General features: G+C 42.8%; 1 protein-coding gene across 3 annotated transcripts in view; it reads right to left on the bottom strand.

Moving 5' to 3' along the window:
• Nucleotides 1-300: 300 nt before the first annotated feature.
• map3k22 (mitogen-activated protein kinase kinase kinase 22) overlaps nt 301-26,791 on the bottom strand; it is a 48,212-nt gene continuing 21,721 nt past the window's right edge. For 2 of the 3 annotated variants that reach the window (XM_036521293.1, XM_036521295.1), the window contains 15 exons: nt 23,432-23,544; nt 21,206-21,243; nt 17,883-17,982; nt 16,789-16,905; nt 15,681-15,804; nt 13,839-13,972; nt 13,513-13,586; nt 12,683-12,744; nt 11,430-11,501; nt 10,446-10,595; nt 9,665-9,813; nt 9,044-9,175; nt 6,398-6,527; nt 4,845-5,022; nt 301-1,586 (listed from right to left, as the gene is read on the bottom strand). In XM_036521293.1, the coding sequence (XP_036377186.1) occupies nt 1,358-1,586; nt 4,845-5,022; nt 6,398-6,527; nt 9,044-9,175; nt 9,665-9,813; nt 10,446-10,595; nt 11,430-11,501; nt 12,683-12,744; nt 13,513-13,586; nt 13,839-13,972; nt 15,681-15,804; nt 16,789-16,905; nt 17,883-17,982; nt 21,206-21,243; nt 23,432-23,544 (1,802 nt within the window). In that variant the 3' untranslated portion in view covers nt 301-1,357. The remainder of the gene's footprint in view (nt 1,587-4,844; nt 5,023-6,397; nt 6,528-9,043; nt 9,176-9,664; nt 9,814-10,445; nt 10,596-11,429; nt 11,502-12,682; nt 12,745-13,512; nt 13,587-13,838; nt 13,973-15,680; nt 15,805-16,788; nt 16,906-17,882; nt 17,983-21,205; nt 21,244-23,431; nt 23,545-26,791) is intronic. The other variant, XM_036521294.1, reaches the window with a different exon arrangement.

The raw sequence follows: 26,791 nt of genomic DNA, 5'->3' as shown, positions 1-26,791 counted from the left end.
ATGTACCATATGTATTTGGTACATCCAAGTTTAAGCATGATTAAAAAGTGGGCATGTTTGAAGATCAGTGAATGTGCTTGTTCTCATTCAGAAGTAACTGAAGGACAGCTTTAGCGTGCGTTGCACAGAGCGTGACGCCTCACCATCTACAGCTCACTGGCTTCCACAACCTTGCAGTGGGGTTTATTTACAATCTTTGGTCATTTTCATGAAGCTGAAGAATACACATTTTGATGAAACTGAACATGACTTAAGCCTGAATCCACACAGATTTGCCTGCCTGCTTTTGAGTATTGCTTCTTTAACAGTTCACACTATGTATCCTCTTGAAACAATGCAAAAGGTTTGCTTTCTTTCTGTAAACGTAACAAACCAAAAATGTGCATTTTCACCTGCATTATAAAATTACAAAATGTTTTTTTTTTCTTCATCATCCAAAAATATTTTTCATTTTTCAATCTTATACATATTTACTCTCTAATGAATATGTTTAAAAAGTGCATGATAAATGTTCGGATGTTGGACTTGGGCAAATATTGAGGGTTTCGTATATGAAAGCCTTTCCAACTGGACGGTGAGTGCTTTGAATGTTACAGTAACACAGGGTGTGCAATCTTCTAATGGCAAATCAGGAAAATCTGGACACTGGTTTTCCAAATTTGTCTATGATTCAATTAATCAGTGTAAATTCAGAGTACATTACATTCCTCTGAAGTTAATGAATATAAAGTCACACCATCCATATATCTGTCGTCATACTGTATACGTTCATATATTATCATCCAGTCAGTCACATAGAGGTGGCTAATGATTACCAAGGCTTTCTAACTGGTACTTATGAGACATGACCAAAATAAGCAATTTTTAATTGTTGCCGTTTCCTGCAACACAAAAAAGGCAATTGATTTGCTGAGAATGTATTCACCCAGACAGCAGTTTTGCAGAATAAACCAGAACGTTTCTGTCTTGAGCAAATTCTTGACATGACAGGAGTCTACCTGGGATTAAGGGGTAACGCAGAACAACAGTTCCGAGGAATCGCTGATCCACATGTTTTGTGGTGGCGCGTCGCTTGACAGTTTGGTCTTTGTGAGGTGGAAATGCAAACAGCCCAGCCAGTCTTCACTGCTGCAACCTAGTACAAATACGAAGCGTTACACTGCTAAGGCATCGCCCTGCATTCAGACCCAATGTGGTTCTCATTGGTGCTGGTCCTGTTGCGACGTGGCTGGTGAGGGACGTGGGTTCAGGTGACTCTGAAAGGCAGTGAGGTGATTGTCAATGGGAGGCAGAGGAGGAGTGTTGAGAGGGAGGCCACGTGCGGTGGTGGAGATCATGGGGAGTGGAGAGGGCGGGTCTAGAAGCTGCCTTGGACAAAGGGGTGGCTAAGCAGCCCCTCGGCTGTGGGACGTCGTTTCTCCTCCACAAACACCTGCTGCAAGAAGTCCCTACATGAGTCAGACACGCCCTCAGGCAGTGCAGGCTTGGTGGGCTGCGTGGCAATCTTGAAGATGGCAGCCATGGCCTCGAACTCTGCCCACGGTGGCTTCTGCGTCAGCATCTCTACCACCGTGCAGGCCACACTCCTGAAGGAACAAAGACAACACCTTGTCAGCACTGAGCCTGGAGTGAAGCCATCACAGGGACACTAAAAATGCACAGCGAGCTCAAGATAAGTCCCATGTAATGAAGGAACATTTGTTAAAAGAAGTGGTGTGAGGGTCTACAAGAATGCTGTGCATCACATTCAATGGAAAAAGAAAAAAAGAATTTGTGCATGAAAAAAACTGGTGCTGCAAGACTAGGGTTGGGAACCGAAACACAAAAATGCCAAGTATTGGGTACCCGTAAGAAAATTGAATTTCAGTTCTGCTCATCGGTTCCTAAATGCAATTAACCTTTATTATTATTGTAAACAAAGGCTACATATCTGCCAGGACTTGTCTATGTGACTACGTCACGCATCAACGCAACAGCGTGTCTATTTGTTTAGCACTGTCGTGCGCACGGACACACCGGTGTGATTAGCTGTTTAGCGCGTATGCTAAAACCTGTGCGATTAGAACACTAGATTGGAAGAATTCTAGCTGATTTTAGCTCTGAGCAGAATCGGAATCAGATTCGATAAAATTCAAACAATACTCAACCTTAAGTATAATCCCTTACATTTGCTTGTTTTGATGGTTAACATGACCTCTGGACAAGGTGTTTATTTGTTGCTAGTGGGGATAGTGTGTGATGTAGGGAAGCGCGGGGAACAACCTAACACGGACTTTTTATGTTATATACAAGGTCAGGCAGTGTGTGCTTCTCGCCACATTACCACATTTCCTAGCCACGGTCTCCCGCGAAAATTCAGAAGGATTCGTCAGCGTTTTGAATCTCTGTGCCAAAGAGTGTTTTCAGGGCATGCAAGTCACTTTTTTCATCACAAGTGTTTTTCAGTTACTGAACTGTGTGTGTATATCACAAAATCCAACCTTATATTACTTTAATCACCATCTTCTTGGCTATAATGTAGCACCTTTTTGAAACGTGACGAGTTCACAGCAAGTACTAGCTAGGCATAAGTACAGCCTCCATACTGCGGGGTTAGTTGTTACACGGCGTTACAAACAAGCCACCTTTCGTAAACAATGACAAGAAGTTACTTCTCTCTCATATAAAATAAAAACAACTAATTTCATGTAACTTTTTATTCACAGAATGAGACATCGAAGAAGAAAAACGGATAATGGGGCTTCATGTCAGTATTCATATATAATTTGACACGTGTGTGTATCTATCGATTGATCTGTCTGTCTGTCATATAGATAGATAATATATAATGCAGTATGGTTAGAAAATATATTTGTTTCATACAGTATAGAATTATATTGAATTAACTTTGCTTGCACTAATTTATCAGACTTTTCTAGCAAGTGTTACAACTAACCCTCTGTCTGTTACAATTAACCCCACCCATGGGGTAAGTTGTAACATTGCACCTCCCGTCATTTTCAGTGTAACTGTACATGAACGGTAGGTGCTAGAAACAAAGTTCAAGTGTTCATTTGTAGCAGAGATGTATATGTTGCTTGTATAAAAACATGATTATTCCTACTTAAATATTTTTTAAATTATTTCGCAAAAACCAAAATGTTAGGTTGTGCCCTGCGCTCCCCTACTTGACTAGTAAAATATAGGACAAATAAAGATGCATGTGTTTGTCACCAGAACACTAAAATAATCTCTCCAAAACAACTAGCAGTTAGTTTAATTAACTGCTCTAGATTGATCTTTATCTATTATTTAAGACTTTTTTTAACACACGTCTGTGGATCATATGTTTTTATTGTATGTATTCAGTAAATACTAGTAAATAGTAACAACTATTTACTTTGTGAATGTTAAGTTAACGCTTATTTTTGTTATCTAAACATTTGACCTCTTTTTTTTTACCATTTTGGAATCGAGACGGGGAATCGATAAGAATCGGAATTGGTAAACAGAATCGGAATCAGAATCAGAATCAGAATCGATAAAATTCCAACGATACCCAACCCTATGCAAGACTAAACTCTTCCACTTTTGTTGCAGAGCTCTTGTTGCAAATAGAATAAGTTTAACTTTTCTCTCAGTACACTTTATGCAAAGAAAGGGGGCATCACATTCTGGGAAGCCCTCATGTATTCACTTTAAACACAATGCGTTACCAGCAGGACATTGGTCAGACATGATATTAACTAAATGTTCCTCAGCTGTAAAAAATGGGAAGATTGTTCGAAATTCCACACCAATTTAGCTTAATGAACTTAACATTCAGTATGACTACCACTGATGATTATATATTAATGTAAATTAAAGAACACTTCTCCTATTATAAATAAAGCATAATGTCCACTAAGAATTGTCAGTATTTGGGTAGATAATTCCAGGGTGATGCTATTGTAGGTCAATATGGTAAACACACCAATCACTGTGTCTGCACTGGAGGAGATAAGAATAAAGTTATTAGAGGAAAACAGGCTTTTTTGAGAACCCAAATCAGTTTACATTCTGTTTGGGAGGAGCTGCACTGATAAGAGGATTTAGTGGTGGATTGCATATGCATTTGTTTTTGAGCCAATGTCTTATGCCTCACATTGATAAAAATTATGGAGAATGTGAAGATGGAATATGACTGCCAGCTTCAGTCAAAGTCAATCATAGTGTCTGACATTATATATACACTATATATATATATAATATATATATATATATATATATATATTATATATATATATATATATATATATATATATATATATATATATATAAAGAGAGACAGTGAAATAAAACGATAGGTAGGTAGGTTGACACACACATAAATACACATTCAATGTGTATGTTGCTTACAAAGTAAGATTTACACATTATTGGTGAATTCAAACTATTTCATTTCTTTTGTTTCCTGGGTTTCACTGGGTTCAGAATCTACAACAAGCCACTAAGTGAACACTGTAAGGGCAGACAGCCAAGGCAGCAAGAATTAAGCACCCGCATCTGAAAACAGCTCTGTGAAACTCACTGGAATAAAATAGATCCACTGCGAGTGACAGGTTAATCCAGTAAAAAGCTAACAGAGTGGAGAAATTAATTACCTGCACAGCACGACAATCACACTCTTATCTGAGGTGGAGCCAAACATACCACTTCACTTACCACTAATGAATTGCCTGTTAGTGCCAGGATTATTGACACAGAACAGGTATTTCTTTTTCTTCCTTATACCATTGCTTCCTGTCACTTGAAAAAAAAAAAAAACTTAACACTTTGTCCTACGTTCCTTAAAGCAGGCTAGAAGACAGAGCGGATTTCCTCACCAGACGTCAGCTTTCCGTCCATATCCCTCGCCACTGATCACTTCTGGGCTCATCCAGTAGGGGGTGCCGGTGACAGACTTGATCCCTGTTCCAGACATGCAGATTGTTTGGATGCGTTTGCTGGCACCGAAATCTCCAAGCTTCACATTCCCAGAGGAATCCCTTAGGATGTTAGCACCTGAAAGCCAAGCAGTTGGAGCAGACTAGAGTTAGCTCAGAGGTTGCGAGAATACACGCCACAAAAATCTGCTGTCATCACAGATGGGTACCACACTTTTTATTACCACTACAGAAAAACCAGGACTTCCAGAGTAATTCACACATTTCAATGTATATTTTTTAGCACTAGAAATACATTTACATAAGCATAACTGCCAAAGGTTGACTGAGGGCCTGCTAAAGCTGCAGGTCTTGGTTCTGTACCAAGTCACAGAGTGGACTGAGTATTAATCCGCCCCCACCCCTCCTCCTACAGTGTTTTTCCATTGGAGCCGCGCTGCTCTATGGTTATTTGAACAGTGACTAATTCACCCCAGACACTAGCCCTCCACGCCCAGAAAGCGTAAACCTCATTACAGTAAAGACAAAATGTGAGGGAAAACTTAATTTGTCCCCATCCTGCCTGTTCTTTTGCAGCCATTTGTTTAAGCTCTGCCTTTTGATATTGTAAATTATCCAGGCTAAGGTTCTGCCAATTGTTACTGTAACCTGAAAACCATTATTCACCTCCATATGAATCGGCTCAGTGTTTTCAATCAAGTACATATGGAGTAAATATTATACTTTATGTAACAAGACAGACTGGAAGTGCAAGGGAAGCTGTTGATGTTATAGAAGTCTTGTATGAGCTCAGTCAGAGATGAGCTGAGGGAACTTTCTGAGGAGGCTTTGGTGAGACAGGATGTGGATCTCTAGATTCAGAGGAGACATATTTACTCAAGTTCTATACCCCTGGTGGTGTGAGTGTTCTTTCCTCTGAACTTGCTCCCAGGCTGTTTTTTGGCAGGGACCGGTGGAATAATTGTTTGACACAAACACTAGCCAAACAAAATCCCTGTAATCCAGTGCCGTTCAGATTTTGACAAAAAGACAGATCTTCCTCCATAGAGGTATAATATCACAGCCAATTTGATGGAAAACTTCATGCTTCTCATGGAAATAATCTAAACACCAGATGATCTAGCCATCTAGTAATAACCAATTGCTTAATTTATAGTTTGTCCATATTTAGCTTCTGCCCCACAGCACTAAATATGCACATTCTTCATAAAGAGAGTGATCAAGTAACACTCCAAGAAAATAGCTGGATTAAAAATTGCTAATTGATACACAACACCAGTAATAGCTCCCTAAAAATGAACAAATTAATGAATTTATTATTTTTTGTTTTCTTTGGGGAAAAAAATCAATAACATTGTCATGCTCTTTGAATTTTTACATTTCATTACAGCACAAAATCAATTGTAAGACTTGAGCAATACGTCAATAGACACGTGGAAGTAATTACAGGTCTTGGAATACAGCCGGCGCATTGGGATGGCCGAGCGTGTTACCTTTAATGTCTCTGTGCACAATCATGTTGCTGTGGAGATAGTGGACCCCCTGTAGAATCTGCCGAGTGTATCTGCGCGTCACTTTCTCTGTAAGAGCTCCGTAAGCTTTCAGCTGGTCCTTTATTGAGCCCTAACCAAGGAGAACAAAGGTAGAACATTAGACAACAAAAGGATTACATTGTAGTTGTTCTATATCTAAACCACAAATGTTAATCCATCACCCGGAACTAAAGAGCTAAAGCAGCTAGATACATGTTTGATATTACAGTACTAGAGGATACTACTTCCTATTGTGGCATTTCTTTGCTGTCGCTAAATGCAATTATACAGCTTCATAACGAGGTCCCTATTTGCTAAGCTTTTTTTGCAATATTGCGAACCCACTACTGAGGGCATTTTTGCCTGACGGTATCTGTTAAACGCGCATTAAAAACAGATCAGAAGAGGAAAGTACTAATATCGCTGCTTAAGCGCTGACTGCACTTGAGGCTTCATGCATATGCAATCAGGGGATAATCACTCAATGTTTATGCAAACACAATGCAGACGTACAAGAAATAAAAAATATAAGGAGCTAACGCACCCCAAAACGCATAATTTATCACGGGCAACTTTTGTACTTTTGTTTTTTCTCTTGCACATCTCAAAACCAGGTTTAAATGTGTGAGAAGACTATTAGGAATAATAAAAAAAACACTTCGGGAAAACGTTATCTCTCCCAATGCCGCCTAAATATTACACTTCATTCTTAAATAAGGTATGGAGTAGTTGGCCTGTAAAAATATATTAACAAATGTATTTATGAATATATGTCGACAAAATACACTAATGTAGATAAAAATAAATACATTTAAAAATGTACATATATTTATTTCTGTGGATAAAATTATTTCTGTCAGCACACTTGTTTATTTATCTTTTGATTTCAAAAGAAGCCTCATTACACTCAACCTTACAGGGACTGTTGATTGAGTGAAATGCTGTAGAAGATTTACAAGCTGAACTGTGCAATTGACTCCAATAATCTTTGGAATCAATAAACTTCAAATCATTTGCTGGCCTTCTCTGTATTCAAAAGAAAATAATAATGGTGAAAATGAGAGAAACACACAAGACTATTTAACAACAGTCAGTGCTGCCTTTAAAGGTAAGCATTGATATTTTTGTTCAGGAGAAGAAGTGCATCCACATTGTCTTAGACCTTCTTTTACCACCTTAGTTTGTTTGGGACTGATGTCAGAATGCTTATCAACATCCATTCCAAGTGAGCCAACTCTGTGAAAATAAACTGCAATTTCACATCTAAAGTCGTCAGCCTGGAAGCTGGCAGGTTTCTCCAGTGCAGGGATTTACCAGCAACGCAATGATTCAAGTGGCTCCTCTCGTACTGTATGTTTCCAGTTACAGTGACATTCAGGGGATGCTCACATGCTGTCTTGGATACCTCACTCCTTCGATTAATATTCCCCACTCAGTTGGCTGGAATTTATCCTTCCTCCGCCATGTCTTCTCTTGTTCACTAGTCATATTTGCTGCAAGTTCAAAGATGCAGGCTGCAATTTATTGCGAGACATACCAAACCGAAGCGTGGTGAGAACACCACTGTTTACTTCTAGTGACGTGTGTATGGTCAATAACGCCCCTGTAAATGTGACATTTTTAGCATGTGCATGTGCAGTCATTTGCACTCGTGTCAAGACGTGTTCACCGAATTCTCACAGCAGAATCCTGCAAAATAAGTTTGACTACACGCACACTTTCCTTAAAATTTACCCAAAACACCTCAACTTCACTGTGTTTCCTCATATTTCCTGTTTTTTACTTCCTCACGCGGGGGAAAGAACTCTCTGAGAAGACCTCATCCTGTGACACCTTCCACATAAACTAAAACACAAAACACACACTGCAAAATGAAAATACCCCCCCCCCACCACCTCCCCCTTTACTGGAAAGACAGAGCAGTTCCCGTCATTTTCCATGTCTGAAGCCTTCTCGGCTGGAACCTGACCTCCGAGCTGGGAATCTTATCAGTGTGTCGCAGTGGTGTGAGACCCGGTCTGAGGAGGTGAAGAGTGGAAAAAAAAGACTTGGCCAGGACCCTGTGCTGCTGTTCTGTGTTGCCAGTAACTTCCTTACAATATAAACAGTCCCAATTTCCCAAACAATGCGTGACTGAAATACTGCCTCTGAGAGTCTTTTTTATTCTATGAAAATATGATAATGAAATAATAGTTGCTTATAATTACTTATTATCTAATGTAGACCCAGATTTGTTGCTTTTATAAAAAAATGCTTTCTTTCCTTCATGCAACCCTGTTTGGAAATGCCAATTGTACATTAGGGTCATTTCATTGCAACAACCTCTGTATTCAATCCTCTAACACACTTGCACACAGCCAGTGGCTATATGTAGCACTACAAGTCCCACAGTGAAGCACAGTGAAGTGTGCACCAATTAGAGGATAGCCGCCATTCCACTGTTATCATTCAATCAACTCGCAGGTGCGTGACGAACCTCGTCTCACCACTCCGACACACTCCGGCTGACCTACCCACTCCTATTCCCGGTGGTACAAGGCCGCCGCTGCGGGCTGCCAGCCATTGTCAGACGATGACACACAGAGCTCACCCTTGCGGGAAACCCACCCCTGCCATGAACTCCACGAAGATGGAGAGCTTCTTGCGCTCGGGGTCCCGAAGGCAGCCGTAGTACTGGACAATGCGCTCGTGTCGCAGGTTCTTCAGAAGCTGGATCTCACACTCCAGAGCGTTCACTTCCTGTGCAGAGTGAGCGGCAGTGTCACAGCAGGCCGCATTACAACATTTATAAGCCATCCAGGGTGACTTACATAATCTGCATTTTACCATCCATTTGTGTGGCAAAATGTATTCGCTGAAGCAAGCTGAAGCAAGTGCCTTGCTCAGGCTTATTATGGCAGTGTTGTGGGCCTGAAATCTTGCTTGGTCACTCATGCCACTTGGCCTCCTCCCATGACCACCACACCACAGTGATATCCAGCTACAGGCAGCCTGTTCTCATATAGCTGTATCTTCCAACATTGGCACCAGAGAGACCTTAGCAGCTGACCATACATTATTGTAAAATCCTCCTTCTGTCTATTCCCATCTGTTCAACGCTGGCTAATACATCATGATTATTAATAAATGGATGTCTTGGGTGATGAGCAGCTACACATTAACGTTAAAGTAACAGCCAGTTAGATCAGAAACGGCTACGTAATGATCTGCTGCGGCCAATCGCCTCACCTTGCTCGTCTCCTGACACTCGGGGTCAAAGGGCACCTGCTTGGCGGCCAGCTCCCGGCCCGTGTCAGCATCGTAGCAGAGGTAGACCTCCCCGAATGCACCCCGCCCTAACAGCTTTCCCAGCCTCCAGTTCACTGGCGCCTGTGGGGCTGCACGGGAGACAAAGAGACGCGGGGAATCAAACCACAGCGAGACACTGGCTTCACACAGTCCACTCATCCCTGTATCATAACTAGCTTCAGACATTGCTGTCAGATTCATATATTATGACAGACGGACTCACTGTGAAAACATTTACAGTCGGCCAGCCTGGCTGAGTCAGAGTGAGGGACTAATCATAACAGCGTGGGCAATACAAATTTAGGTGATGTGGTCTGATAATGCAGCAAGTGCTTCTCTCCAGAAGAATTGTAGAATGGAGGAGCTACCATTGTTGTGTAAAATTTCTTGTTGGAGTTGCCACGTCTTTAGCATGAGCCTATACTTTTTTCTCACAGGGACAAGCTCTCTTTATCATAAGTATTTTCAACTAGTCATGATTAACTGGTTTGTTGTCTGTTATGTTATATATTGAATGCTGTGTATTCGAACACCAGTACTCTTCAATGTGAACTCACAAAAGGAGAATACTGTTGCAGATTACATGAAGCGTCAAGATGTTCGCTAAGGTACATGACGTTACATTTAAGATGTCCTGAAATGATGTGTTGACACTACAGGACTAGAGGCATGCAGGCTAGGCCAGCCCGGTGCGGTGCCACTGTGATGTCGGCTCTCTCACACTTTGGGGCGTTGCACTGGGCGCTCTTGTTGGGCGTCCAGTCGCTGTACTGCAGCGGGCCGTCCCCGTTGTAGCTGCGCGTGCGGCTGGATGGGACAAGCTGGAACAGGTTCTCCTGAGGCATGAAACTGCGGGGGAATGTCCTCCGACCTGAGGAGACCGCCGACCACAGACAGACATCAAGGCGTGGGTATGCAGAAGATGATGTAGAAAGCCACAGACACACAGAAAGGTACAGATGCAGTGACAGGTAAGAGTCACACCAAACAGACAGACAGACAGATGCAGACGTACACACATACAGACAGACATATAGAGAGATACACAGTGAATGGAAACAGTCATACTCAGATAACTATACAGAAAGTGAGAAAAGACACCAAGACGTTCAGAAGGATACACACAGACACACATACAGAGACAAAGACAAATAGGTACAGACAAGCGCACAGAGAGCAAATTTACACAACACGCGGAACACGTGAGCAGAGATACACATGCAACACATCGACATGCCCATACACACACACACACACACATACACACACACACACACACACACACACACACACACACACACGCAAGCAAAGAAAGAACCGCGAGCCGAGGCTGAAGGCCAGCAAGACTGCGGTGCTTTCCACTACATTCCGCTCCACTTCCCCTCTAAGCCTTCCTCTCAGACAGGAAGCAGCACAGAGAGCTTTTATACAAGTCAATGTGCTGCACAGGGGAGACGCAAATCAATGTGATCCAAGGTTAGGCTCTAAGTAAGGAACCAGGCACAGCTGCCACTGAAAATAAGCCAGCTGTATCTGGCCCGAATTTCCTCTCAGAGGCACACTTCTACTCCGCTTTGCCCATAAGGGCTGAGCTCATGTAACAAACCTTCCCCTACCGCTAAATATCTTTATTAATGACTGTCCTGGGCGAATCTGCAGCATCTACTCTCTGATACATGGAGACCGCACAGGTCACATGGCTCACCATCGTTGTAGTCCTTGCTTCGACTGGACAGGTGAAACTGCCTGGGGAAGGTTCCACCTTTACAGTGTCGACCTGAAGGGGGAGCAGGGCACCACACCGTTAGCACGGGGCATACCTCCTTGTCTACCATTCCCACAAATAAATGCTTAATCTCTGGTAACGTTCTCTCATTGCTGCAGTAAGAGCGGGCCCGCACGATGACCCCTATAGAAGCAGTTTGAGAGGAGACTGTTGTGCATTGGCCGTGTAATTTATGTTAGCAGCACGTGAGTGCAGGTGGCTGACTGCTGCTGACTGCACAGCCAGCTTTACTGTGCATGGAGAGAGGGCTGCGAGGCCACGTTCAATTGAAAGCAGCTGTTGCTCGAGATGACTGACTGCCTCCCTTGCGCCGTGTTTGTTGCCATCTCCCAGGGAGATGGAATTATTAGCTTTATTTTGTGAAGGGGGGGGGGGGAGAGAATAAAATCATTTCACTAGGCACAACATGTAAGCAAAGCTGCGGCTGAATCACCTCTCCAGACTTGGATCGCTGAGAGGGGTTGTGAAAGAACTGTGTGTTTGGGAGTGTAGTCACATGTCTGGTTACATTCATGCAACGGATGCATGCGTGTGAGCGTGAGTTGGAGTGTGTGTGTGTGTGTGTGTGTGTGTGTGTGTATGTATATGTGTGAGACTCAGAATGTGCAATAATGCAAATCAATGTTTCTCATCCGCAGTGTGTTTTTGTGCAGGGAGACAGCAGTCAGTTTCAACTAACGCTCCCTTTCCGTTCTTCGAGATGAAAAATTTCTAACAAGCCTCATAGGCAGGAACGCTGTTAAAGAGCCGGTTAGAGCTGCTGTTTCTACTCTGTGCTCCAGGAGAAAGCAGCAAAAAGGAGCAGATGGGCAGACTAGTCCCCACTCACCCGCCCTGATTACTTCAGTCTTGGATTTCTGCAACATACCCTTGCAACACCGCAACATCACTCCTTTTCATCACGATTCTATGACTCCAGTACATTTTCTTTTCATTCTTTTCAAATTCACCTCCAATTAAGAGGCTGTGTGCACACTGTCCGCACTGATGTAGTGCGCAAGACATTCTCTCATTAACATGAATCAATCAAGAGTGATGTATCGCCAGGTCTTTAAAATCGTTACAAAAGTTCTGCCCGACCTGCAGTCAGAATAAAGCCGCTGCCATTAATGAGGCTGTTTTTATTGATTGCAGCACAGCAGGGACGACTCAGCCAGCCTCCTATCACCTACCGTTGTATTCGTAGCTCAGGTTCAGGTAATTATTGTCCCTGTTGGCCTGGGAGAATGGAGGGCTGCGACGACAAAAGCAAAAGAAGACAAATGACACTGGTTATTTTTACCTGTGATTCCTGTACTTTCAGACAGAGTCAGGTTCATACTGCCTCCTGCCCCACTTTCCACTATGCGCCTGTTTCACATAGGAGAATGTCTGCAGAGATACAGTGTCTCAAGCTAAAGCAGCTCTTTTTATTTATGACAATAACACCATCTTGACTGGAAAAAGTGGTTCACGTGTCTGTGTTTGTGTGTGTGTGTGTGTGTGTGTGTGTGTGTGCGCGTGTGCCTGTGTGTGTCCGTGTGTATGTGAGCGTGTGTGTATTTGCCTATCTGAGTAATTCCTTAAGTCTTAAATCAGTGCAGCTCTACAGATTGTTTCGGTTTGTGGTTGACACTCGCTGGGGGTGATATCACCTCTGTGTGTCAGGATACCAGGGGCAGGAGACCCCGGATTGCGGGCATCCATGCCACGGGGGGACATTTCCATGCAGCCGTTTCCTGCCATTGTCTGCGGCCCCGAGGCAGAGATAAGGCCCGCACAGGTAGCGCAGTTTCCAGCTCCCTCACGGGAGCGGCGATAGCGGTGGAATCCAGGCGTCCAGATAAGGAGCACCATCACCACGGCAACAGCGCGGCCTTCCTGCTGACCCTGCCCAGATCCCTCTTGGGGCCGGTAGGCAGGGTTGCGCCACACTGCTATATCGAGCTGCTTGTTACTGTTAAACTATTTGCTGGGACCTCACAAACTCAGTCACATAAGTTGCCCGCTGGTGACCTCTCACCTGTCCAATGATTGGTTCAGTGACTGACAGCTGCTGGACAGGGAATCCTCTGCACTTCCAAAGGGCTCCATAATCTAGGGACAAAGCGGAAAAAGCTGCATGAGTCATCCCTATTAAGAACAATGTTCACTTATTCAGTATCGCTTGAAAATTATGTCAAAGGCGAGAAAGTCAAAAGTGTACTAAACATACATATGTAGCCAGGGCCCGGACTTAACCGCTGAGTGCACATTATTAAAGTGCGGGGGTGCAAAGAGACAGCTCAGTGCCCCACCTTAGTAAGACACATTCATCATCAGAGAGGGGAGGGGGAGGGGGGGACTCACATTTGGGTCATGGGTCTCAGGGATAAACTCCCCCTCGCTGTGGATGCTGGTGTAGGAGCCCTGCCGGGCAATCTGCTGCTGCTCTTCAGGGACACTGCCCGGAGGAGGTGAGGTACGCCCGGTGTGCAGGGAGCCTGGAGACAGGGGAGAGGAGAGGGTGAGTAAAGAGGGAGGAGGAAAAACGAGGTCAGGAAGTGGGGACAAGGCGACAGTGAGGCACAAAGGGACCAGAGAGTGAGAAGGGAAAAAATTTGCAGGAACAAAGATGACATCATAAATGGGAACTGGTGTAAAGGGGAAAAGACACAGAAGAGATTGTTCTTCTCTAAAACTCACCATCATCACTGCACTCAAAATCATCAGCGCAATACGATGACACATATATCATTAACACCCTCATCCTGCTCATAATTTTGCTTTGAATAGTATACACTATACAGCAGTGTCAGAGACATGCTGCACCACACGCTAGTTCCCCCAGTCCTCAGTATAACTTTCCCCCCTAATAAGCAGGCTGGTTTAACACCGGGTAGATAAGGCAGCGAGGGGCAGGGGCAATCTGTGAGGAAAGTATTTAGATGTGAAAGCTCTCCACGCACAGTGCTTGCCAAGTGTGCCTAATGCACCGACACCTAGGCATCACAATGCAGCTACCGGCTGCACAATTCAATCAGCCTGCGAAACCGGTGGTGGCCTGCCTGGTTTCTACGAGAATTCTAGCCGTTTTTTTTTCAAAAGGATGGAGACAGGAAGCTCATTTGTCCGGCTATGATTGTGCAGGGCTTAAACATGCCGATGAGATTAGGGCTGCACTGCTAAATCAACCTATTACAGAGTCTATCTGTACTTGGATGACTTGGAGTACAACTGGGAAATATATAGGAAATGAATCAATAGCAGACCATAACGACCACATATGAATAACAGGGCAAAAAAAAAAAAAAAATCAGTTCATTACCTCCATCATACTTATAAATGATGATGTCATTGACCAACATATTGATTACTGAATATTAGAGTGCTTAATTATTAGATTAGATTAATTATTAGATTTTATTTATTTATTTATTTATTTATTTACCGTCTTTCTTTGTCAGTACTATGATCTTTCAGAATCCATCAAATATAACGCTAGAAAGTACAGACTGCCATGGGGGACAGCAAGGGCCACATTGAGATTTCACGTTCCAGACACAACTGACCTTCTCGGCTTCTCATAGAATGTCCTAATGTGGCACTGGGTCCTGCTGCTTGTCTGGTGTGTGTTGCATAAATATAAGCAGGCCTCCATCAGTCCCCAGGAGTCCTGACAGATCAGTCTGACGTCTGGCTCTCATGGAAGGGTAATGTGTCAACGGAGCCACTAAAAACATCTTCCACACAAGACAGGGCACCTCCGCAGCTCGAGTGCTCCGAATCCAAAATCCGAAACGCCCGATTAGCAGCATTGCTTAGTATTGCCATGCGTGTGTCCTTGCTCGGCCATGTGTGTGATCTACATCTGTTATGCCACGAGAGCTACTTGAATCCCCTTTTGCGTTCAATACCTCTTTTACAACAGGACCGTGGACTAACATCCATGTAGGATATTATCGGTCAGGTTTTATCACGTTCTACATCGAATCTGTCGAACTGCCCTTGAGACGATCTCAGGTGGCCGCACCTTGGCCATGTTGCTCCATATCACAAACGCAACACGTAAGTGCAATACCATATGAACTTATGAAGTGCTAAATTTATACAGCGTCATTCAAAGCCCGGGAAACAACGGAGAAATGAAAGGGAGGAGGGCATTAATGAGTGATGGAGAAAGAGGCCTGGTTCCAGTTTTTGGCGACTCACCTGTGGAATGTTTGCGCACCCGCTCCGAGCCTTTGAACAGGGAGCCCTTTAGATCTCCTAAAGACTTGGACGACCTCATCTCGCTCTGTTTTTCCACTCTGCTGTTGACCTGTAAAAACTGCTGCTAAAAAGAGAAACACAGAAAACAAGGATGAATGGGCAGAAAAGGATGGTAGAATAAGGAAAAAGACAGGAATAAGCAGTGGGGTGTGGGAAAGAAGAGGAGAAATAGATGTATCATAGAGAGGGACAGGGCATTGTATAAGGGAAAACAAGGACAGATGAAGAGTCAGCTTTGGGGCACTTTCCACCAAAGATACATGTTTCAACTGGCCACTGGACTGAATACCAAGCAGCCTGCTGGCCTGTCAAATGGCTTCTAACTCTAACCCAACCAGTAATCACTACTAACCAATTTGCATTTTTCCACTGACAGGTTTGGCAAAGGTTTGATTTTGATTAAACTGCCCTAATATGGTCCCCTTCAATCACAAAATGTCCTGTGGCATTATAGCATTCACGTTAGAGTGAAGTTAATCAGAACTGCTTGCTACCAAACTAAGGCAGAGCGAGGCTCAGTATTTACTTGCCCGTTCACAAATTAAACCGCAGCTGTGTCGATCGCCATTGTATTGCACGCTGACATGCTGCTAACATGTTCTAAGAATAACAACCACTTCATCCCAGTTACACCTGGATGGATTCCATCCCTCATTCTAATGACTTGATGACACATTATCAGACCTAATCGAGTAGAACACTGCGTCTCCTGAAGAAGAGTCATTAGGAAAACCCCAGAGAGCATGGAAGGACAACTATGTAAACAGCAGTGTTTGTATTCTTTTTTTAAACATGCATAGCTGAGCTGAGTATCGCCCGTGACCTTCCTCAGAGGCGCAACAAACAGAGGACATGCAGTGGAAAGCGGAGCAGTGGAGTGCAGCTAACCTAACCTATTCTCTGCCTAATCCTAAGCCCCCGCCCCCCCTCAAGATGGTATGTCCTCCCTGCGCTGTTCTGACACGCAGACAGTGTCACAGTGTTATAGAAGCAGTGCTAGAATGTGCTTTGTGAGGTTATGAGGGGTGGTGACCCTGCAGGGACTCACATTGTTGTTCTTGGGGGTCTTGAGCAGCACTCTCAGCAGGCTGTTGACCGTGGGGCTGCTGTCCAAGCTCAGCACTACCTTATCCAGGTCTTCCTGGCACTTTAAAGGAAGCAGGAGCTGAAGAAGAACCACACACACAAACACACTCAGATTACCTACGTACTCACAGCTTCACATATTTATATACAATACCTTTAAGTATTAAGTAGCTATATTTGCTGTTGCTCTGTGTTGATACACACTTGAACTGAAATTCTACCTGTCTTGTAGTACTGCATTTGCCCCTGGAAAAGTCATCCCACAAACTATAGGAATGCAAGACCACAGGATAGAGACTCAATTCAAAATGCTAATGTTGCTTTGTAAGTCTACGCATCACTACAACATTCAGTTTGACAGTAAATATAGGTTAACCTCATAATGTTGCCGCTTCTTGCAGCAGTCACTTCGGTGTTCACTGAAGCTGTGCTTAATCATAGGTGCAGTGTTAATTTTATGTTACAGTCTTGCACAGTTCACCATCTGCACCTGCAGCCTTTCTGACTACCAGCATGCATGCACTAACTGAGCCAGCAAATTAACAGTCATAACAGCAGGTGTAACTCGGCTCGGTTACCACAGTCAGCGGGTGCAACAGCGTACAACAGTGTATTAAGGAGCGAAGGCCCCTGAAAAGCCACTTTAGAGAACAAAATCTCAAATTCAGAGGCAAAACCTACTGCACAGCAGCTGGACATCAGTTGTTGACTGTGATGGCCAGGCTAATACAGTCGTTTTCATTTTGTCGCTCTAGTGTTATTGCAATGTGACAAATGTATATTTTGCTGGGAGATGATCATGTTTCCTCCACATACAAATGTTCATTTTCGACCACATTTTACTAATCTGTTCTTATCTGATACAATATATATTTTATGCATTTTTCTGTCCGATGCAGGCTTGTTGTATTCTGAGAATTAAGCATACTGTGGCATGAAAACCGAATGTTGTGGTCTTAAGGCCTTCTATCCTGGGACACTGGGGAACCAAACAGTGGGGAGAGCATTTCACGGCTCTGAGTAATTATTTTGCTGTCTCTGGCAGGGCAGCTGTACCTCTCTGTCAGCATAGAACAGGTCCATTTGCTGTCCAAAGGCATCTGTCACTTTCTGAAGGAGCTCCCTGAACTTCAGCGGTCTCTGGAACAGGAGAATTCTGGAGGGGAGAGGACAGGATGGAGTCAGTCTTTGGTTAGTCCACAGAGGCTCTTTTTTAGAGGGGAACTGAGCACGGAGCTCACAGATATGTGAGACCTCACTGCCATGAACGAGCCCATGCAAGGGGAAGTCCAGCATGCTCCGCCCACTGCCATGAGCGTGCAGCCCCTCTCCAGTACCATTCATGTCTCTCCTCTAACCCGTGATTCATGACTGAGATGTTACAATGACGTCTCCTGATGCTACTGCTCAATGTTTCCCACCGTTCCAATTCATAACCCAATTCACTACTCTAGTACTTTCATTTCCTCACTGAATACAAAGGAAGCAAACCATCAAAAATAGATCCATTGACACAAGAAGGCCTTCACTGTTGTTCCTCTTGTGCTCTCCGAGTCCTGGAAGCTATCAGCAGTCATTTGCTTTCTGTAAATCACCATTTAATCTATTTTCTACACCCTTTAGTAGCATATGCAAACATACATAAATACATTAACTATAATACTACACAAGGGCAGTGTAAATCACTTGTGTCTTATCTAAGACAGTAATGTGATGACCTGGTAGAGAGACAGCCCTGGGACAGTGGGGCTACCTTTACAGTGATACCATGTCGGCTCTGGGGGTGGCCAATCGCACTGCAGATCCACACAGGCCCACCCAAACCCTGTGACTCCTGGTAACAGGAATGATGAGTGACAGATCAGTTAGGGTGTGGTGCTGGGCATGGGCAAGGTGCTGCGAGGTCATTAATCAGTGTCAGGAAAAGGGAGAGGCCTGGGCTGTTTCTTTGGCTGCAGGGCCCTAATCAGGCTGCCGTTTCAATACAAGCGGGCCCCGCACCGGGCCAAGAACAAAGGCAGATGGGAAACTTCCTGAGAGGAAAGTGAAAAAACTACACCGGCGAAAATACCAGCAGGAAGCCTGATTTTTTTCCCCCTTCTTTTAAAGTTCATCGGTTCTTTAGCAGGTTCAAAGAAGGGTCCGTTGAACAATGTTGTCTCTGCGTGTTCGGCCACAATGACACTGCATTATCAGGTTGTGGCTGAAATCTATCTGCACGATACTGAGATTCGTGGCATAAGCCAGGTTTTGGTGTCATCTTCATATCAAAAATAGAAATTTCCCCATCATAACAATCAGCCAACACCAGCTCCTTATCGTTTCCACTCCTGGAAGGTTTCTCTAGTCTTAGATCACAACAGAGATGCGGCATGACTAAATTCAGTTTCTGTTTATGTCCCCGATGTAGTCGATAGCGGGGAAGATGAGAGCTGTGGCAGGGAGCAGCAGCAGGAGCGGGAGGAGACTTTAAATGATGTGTTTCCTTCCTCGCCGAGGCCAAAACGCAGATAATGAGCTTCTTTACCCTTTTCACCCCAGTACGAGACCCAGGCAGCCGTTCAATACGGGACCCAGTTTTTCTATCTTGTTCCAGCAGTTTAACTTCCGCAGATTTAAACCTCAGTTTTTCGACTGCATCCAATTATGCCTCTGCAGTATCTGATGCTCTGAAGCTTTGCCCTCAGCTGTCTGCCTTGAGAGAAAAAGCCCCTTTCTACGAGCCTGGTGCACTCTCCAGTGTGTTCAAGGTTACCCAGCGCTTTCCCTCAAACAAGGCAGCTAATGAAAGCGTTGTTATTTATTACCTATGCAAGATTCTCATTTTCAGCTGGATTGTGTGAACTTCATTACGCAGAACACTATTATCAATCATACATCACGTTTCTGGCTGATTCACCTCAATCACCAGAAATTCCAAAAAACATTGTAAACCTAATACAAGTTCAAATAAGGAGGAATACTGTATATCAATATATGAAGAAAGACAATTCACTCCTCCACCCACAGGGAATGCTGGTTCAGTCCACAAAGGAGCTGAGGAGGTTAATATTATTCCAAAGTAACTGCCGCACAGCAACTGGCAGTGCTCGGGCAGCGTTTTTCATTCTGTACCATCTGGTTAAGGAAATGACACAGAGACAGTGAGGTCAAGAGACAGCTTGACAGAGTGTGTGAATCTCACAGCTTTGTCTCCTTTTTTTTTTTTATAAGTTCTTATAAGTTCTTTCCACTTTTGAAAGGCACTACAGCCTTAAAAAAACTTCAGAAAACCACAGGACAAACCATATGTACAAGTACATAAAGACAAGATATGTCTTTATTTCTGTATGTTCCAGAATGGTTTTCTGATTCTGTGTGCTGTTCAACTGTCGAGAGACATCTGATTGTGTTTCGCCAGAGCCCTCTCTGGATGACTAGACCAGTCGAGGGCCAGAATTAATTGATCTCTTCCTTCACAAACTGATACAGGATTGAGTTCCAGTAGACAACTCTTATCCACAACCATTATGAGAAAAAAATGAAACTGATCCAGGGTCTGCAGTTCCAGTTTTCCATTAAAGTGTCATTTTCCCAGAGGGCCAAGCAGCTTAACTGCAGGACTGATGTTATGGTGAAGACTCAGAAAGAGTTCACCAATGTACTTTGTCCACATTTTGTCATCAAACAAACGTGTAAACACAGGCAATATGGTTGGAGTGAGAGATTCTACATCAGATTACTTGAAAGAGGTCCTCATAAGGCAGTTTGTTTAAAGAACAAAGTATTACAATTCTTATCGACAAAGAGAGACCCCCCCCCACATATAACACGTTGTCTGTTAAACCATGGGTCATAAAATCAGTTACAAAGTGACAACATTCCCTACTTCAATTGTGAATCTGAAACAGATTCATGCTATGCCATTATTTCATGCGTAGGAGGATGTACGTCAGACACAAAAAAACAAGCCAAAGAATTTGCCTCAAGGTTCAGTGTAACTCTAGTCTGATGTATAAATTCTCCTCTCCTCTTCAACAATTCTGGCTGTTCCCACTCTTGGAACAGGAGTTGCTGTGAAATGGTTTAAAAATATCAAAGCCGTGCGAATCCCTGTGGCACACCATGGCCAACAGGGCGGGTTTCAAGAACTCATCATCCAGCCCAAATGTTTGGCTCTCTTTCGCTGCTGATCTGTGCCTCCAACTGCACAAATTGCAAGCAAAATTTAAATGTCAAGAAGGGAATTTTCCAACACTTTGGGTGGTTCGGCACACAGTTTGATGACATACAGCTTGTATTGACTTTGAGGTACAATGCATGGTAGAATCTTCCAATCTGAGGACAGGAAAGTCTGGCCTTAATCTGAAAGATGGAATAAGAAGAAAATTCAAATTTACCGTTTTTCCCTCTCATGCTCCAATTTCACCCGCAAATCCTGGAGAAACAAATATACAATATACAGATGTATTAATATTACATATTAATATGTATGTACAATTATGTATGTATTAATATTTAATAACAGCATTTAACACAGCAATGGAAGGTCAATGCATACCGTGGCTAAGACCATAATAGTGCCAATAACATTAACATGAGATAAAGGCATGATTTTTAAACACATTTCGTAATAATCCGAGCATGTGTGTTAAATGTAATAAATCAATTTTATTACAACTAAGGCAAAGTTCAAATAGTTCTGATTCCTTAATCCAATTCCCTTGGGTGTAGACCTTGGACTTTCATTGGTAATTTCAATCCCCAGCTATTCTGGCACAACACAACCCATACAGACTGACACTGAGACTAAAGGTTGTCAGTTCTGTCTGACTGTGAAAGCAACTCACTTACACATGCAAGGTAATCTTGTTTTCTGCTAGCACTGTAGAATTGGCTTTGTTTGTTTTTGACTCCAAGTCTGAATCTAGGTGATGCACAAACTGTAGACAATTCACTGAAACATTTACAAATGCTGCTTTCATCTGTCATGCAGTGGCATCAAACAAGCACATTACTGCATCACTATGGACTGAGAATTACTTACTTGGCTGCAATTTGCTAAAAAGCACCCAGTTACCTGTGGTCATTATGACAAGAAATGGTTGGACATCTGAGGTTGCACACTAAAAGTTTAGCTTGAAAAGCCATGCCAGAGAAGGGAATTGAACCATTGCCTGGGCTTGTTTATGTAACACTATAAACAGACTGTCCTTTTAGGAACGAGCGTTATTATTACACAAGCATCAAGGAATGAGGAAGCGACAGTCAGGAGATCAACAGATAAGTTCAGGAGATAAAAAGTGAAGAGAGCCACTCGGCCACTGGATTTGAGAACCCGGTAAGAAATGTGTCCTGTGAAACTGTGGCATGCTCATGAACAGTGATTCAGGAGGCATTTTCGAGCAGCGCAATGTGACGTATGATGCAAAGTGATTGCCGTGCTCTGGTGCTTTGTGCCCTGGTGCGAGGATAGGCTGACACATTTGTTTGTACTGACAGAAATATTGGGGTTTGGCTGCGTTCTCTTTCACTGGGTGAGGAGCTATTTGCCTTGCGGTTTCTGTGTAGCATGCTGAATGACAGCAGTCTGAATATAACGGTGGACAACAATAAGAGAATGCATGACAACAGAAAAGTCAGTGTCACATGGTGGGTTGCCACAGACCAGGAGCTACTTAAAAAACCTAAATCCTTTATTTAATTTCTGTTCCACTGCAATGTCAAAAACACTTTTGAACAACACTATGATATATCTAATCTCATTTTTATTGTGCATCAGCCAAGGAGATGTTTTTGGCTTACACTATTAGTTTTACTATAGTAACTTTGAGAACAAGAAAAAAATAAACCAAACTTGCTTTCTGATACATACAAATCATGCAGCCTGACTGATCGCTATATCAATCAGTTAGTCAAATAGTTCTGATGTGGCCTCCAAAAGTGAGTTCAATGAGTGGAATGGTTAAGTAGCAATCTATCACACTAAAGAAAACCTTGCGAATGCTTTTCAACACAAGTTGCACAGTAAGGCTCCTCTTTTTCTTCTTTCTTCAAGGATGGCTTTGTAGCTATGAAATAAAAGTAATCAGCAACCAACCACCCTGCTCACACTAAAGGCTACATATATTAAATTGACGGGAAAGTCTCACTGATTGCTTTACTTTAGACTGGAAAGCTGGCTTTTAACAGCAATCTGTTTCAGACACAGGCATCAAAATGGAAAGTCCCCAAACCACAGATCCCTGCATAGATGCTGGTGATGTTTTTGCAGTTCCCCATCCCTGTGGTGTGCTCAGATCAGCTTAAATCATATATACATATATGCGGTGAGTCTGTGAGTAGCCGTAAAAGGAAAGAGAAATCCCACAGTAAGGTAAGGTATCCCATGGTAAGGTACATGAAGGGGTAAAGCTGCACCCTGCACTCCACATGTAAAACAATGGGGACTCTAACTTCATCTACAACTACGCAGTCAATAAAAGTGTGTGAATAGCAAATGTTCTAAATAGGGGTCCCCTTGACATATTCCCAAAATACACAGAGACCCACAATCAGGTTCTGCAGTGGTCAAGGTTTTGCCCCATCACTGAGAGCATGGTGCACTGTGTGCTAGTGTGTCGTACCTGTTTAAATAGCAAAGACTTGTTCTTGTTGGGCTTGCTGCTGTTGAGGTGAACGCACCGGCGGCCCAGGGCAGCCAGGTCCTTCATGATGGAGTTGAGTGCCTCTTCGTCATCTGTGAATAAGAAATGCTTTAAAACTCATGTCTGGACTTGCTGGGTTACAGTCGGTAACACTTCATCACTAGTAGTCAAAAAAAAAAAGACAAAACTGGCATTGGGTGACATTGGGTACAACCCACATTGGGTTGGATGTACACTAGGATGTACACTAGTGATTAAAAACTCGAATCTCACTTGAAAACAAGCCCTTCTATAAGTTCATCCAGCAGTTGTAGTAGCAGCTGAAATAGTCCTGTTACAACCAGGATTCTTACCCACAGTCCTCGGTTCATCAAAAATTAGGGCACTATGTTTAATGAGCAGATCCAAAGACTCATTTTACAAAAGGCTCCATGTGATCTCTGAGCCTGCACTCTAGTGTCACTATGATCGGGTCCCAGGAGCACCTCTCTGTAGCACAATGACCCACAGCTATTCCTCCTGTGTCCTCAGTCAGACACGTGGCACTCTCCTCCTTGTAAATTGTGCTTTATCTGCTTCCATTACTGGGGAGCCAGGGAATGCATTCCACCTGTTGCCCTCTGGTATAATGGGTCTCCTGTGAGCGCTGCACTGCGCTCACTTGGGCCCAAATATCTGGGAATGAGCCGATGTTGTGGGTGTGGATACCATGGATACGCACACATACAGCACCGCACAGCACTCGATTTGTTTGCCTCTCTGTTAACGTGACGCTGAAGGCAACAGAAGGAAAACAGAAACGGTCACAGAGCTAAAGTAACACACGGGCCATTTGTAACATCTGTTGTTCCTTACTTTCACATCTCTTAATGGTGCGCCCTCCAACGTGCTCTGTAGCCCCGCTTTATAAACATTATCGCTCTGTTTAGATGTTTCCTAGGACTGAGTCCAGCTGCACAAGCATGGATGAGCTCACCTCATGATGCGGAACAGCTGCGCAATCCTGTATCAACTGGCACTTCTGAGGGGAAAGTTGCGAGCCTTAATTTTGTGCATTCACTTGGAAAGCGAATGCAGTTCTTCAGTGCTGGTAAAGCCTTAAGGATTTCAGCTATTTTCAAAGTATTTAAGATTCATTAGGGCTTGGGTGTGGTCAGTGGGACCTGGTTTTCAGTTCCTGGAGGAAATGAAACTGATGTAATGCATGTCTAATCACTACTGCAAAACAGCATTAAAACACATCACAATGAATATTTACCATTTCAAAAGCTAATGGCCTTAAATATTACAAATCGCATCATGAACCATGAGACAAACACAGTTTAACTGTACTCAAATAACTACTTATGAATTATTTACAACAAAACGAAAATCCCTTGGTAATTTATAAGTTAGTTTCTTTATGTTACACTTAATTTTCACCAGTTTATTTTAAAGGTACCGATTAAAATCGTTCAAAAAAATCATCATGTCAGACTTTTCCTGAATTTTGTGAGTTGTTATTTATGTCTGCGCATCGACAAGAACTAAGAAAACTACTTAAAATTTACAATTTACATAAGTCTATATGTTCAACTCATCAATGAAATAGAAATATCTATTTTATAAATCTCAGCTTTTGGGTTGGACAAGGTCACAAACCTGCAGAAGGCCTTCACAATCAAAATCATTAAATTGGGGCAAGAATCTGTTGAAGCAGGGGAAATGGGGGGTCAAAAGCAAATGAATTTACCAAAAAGGCAGAAAACTAGTACTTTTAAATGGTTTCTCTTCTGATCATTGCTTTATTAATGTCAGGAGATGTTATTACTGTTGAAATTGAAGGTATTTACACCAGCACAGCTAACTCATTTAGCTCCCATTTACATGTGGATCTGACCAGATTACTCCAATTAAATTGCTTCAGTGCTTTTACACTGAATGAAAATTGAAATGCACTACATGGGGGATGGCTAGTCCCATTTATCATCAAAGGAGACCTTGAAAAAGCGTGGGTTGAAAATGATGCAATGTTTTCTTTCAGTTCCTGCTTGAGATGTCAGTAGTTCCTCTTCTAAACCATTTTTTCAATATTTTTTCTACTACTGATTATGGTCAACTACAAGCACTCATCTAACCAAACAACCACAAAACAGACATTAGTGGTTATATTCCTAATATTGCCACAATCTCTAAATAAAAATGATAACATTAACTTTCACACTTGGTGGTTGAGGCTCTGTGAAGATTGCCAACTGTTGGCTTCAATGCAGATGTGAGACAGAATAAAAGTGAATGTTAGCTAGTTAGAAAGAGCATAAGGCTGTGATATATTCATCTAAATTATTCAAATGATGTCTGCATAGGTTATAGCTGGGTAATCTAACACATCCATCCAAGGCAAGAATATTAATGTTCATTGTTCCCTAATATCTTATTTTCTGTGCCTAAGCTAAAAAAGAAATTCAAATGTTTAAGCTACATAGTCTAGTAAGAGGGGGCATAAGAAGAAGCATTGAAGGTTTATGAGGGTTGATGGTGATGTATGGTGTCAATGACATTCAGCAGTGGTGATACCTACTGTTGTGACACAGTGATGCCTCCGTCTATTATATTAGTTGAAAATTTTCAGGGCAGACTTACTTGTTCAGGAATGCAATCTTTATTTATGTAATCTTTATAAAGCCTCTCAATACATGAAAGCAACTATTCTGGAGGTAACAATACTGTATATGACTGAAATGGCAGAAGTGTTCCCTTTCAAGTACAGCACCATCAAAGGGTATCTTTTGTTGATGATTATGAGAAGGCATTGTTGAATAAGCATTATTGTACTGTGAAGAATTTAGACTACCATAAATGTGCTGGATGCTGGATGCATATGCCACAGTGTGAAAAATTCAACCTGTTACAATAATTCAAGTAAAAAAAATAACACTGAACATCAGTTTTGAAAGACCAAAGGCATAGTGGAACTGAAACTGCCCCTAACCTGGACCAAAAATTCCCTTCACATAAAAGGGTTGTGTGGCATGCACATACAATGCAGTAGAATTCACAATAGTAAACTGCTGGCATTAACCACTGAGTACAAGTTCTCTTTGAAGCTTGTGGATCAAAGGACAGTTTCATCATAGATTCTATGACTAGCTGGACCCATGAGACCAAAGGCCAGGACATACTGTCACTACAAAAAAGGCTCTAAGGTATCTATACAAAAAGAGCCACCAGCTATATTCCTGCAGATTTTCCAGACAAACGATCAGCAGCTGGATTACTAGTTGGACCTATCCAGATCTGCAGTGTCCTCTATTTTGTCATGAATACCGCTCTCACATACAGATACAGAATCATCAGCAC

The sequence above is a fragment of the Megalops cyprinoides genome, chromosome 2 (genome assembly GCF_013368585.1).
Source record: "Megalops cyprinoides isolate fMegCyp1 chromosome 2, fMegCyp1.pri, whole genome shotgun sequence".
Classification (NCBI taxonomy): domain Eukaryota; kingdom Metazoa; phylum Chordata; class Actinopteri; order Elopiformes; family Megalopidae; genus Megalops; species Megalops cyprinoides.
This window is presented reverse-complemented; position numbering and strand designations above follow the sequence as displayed.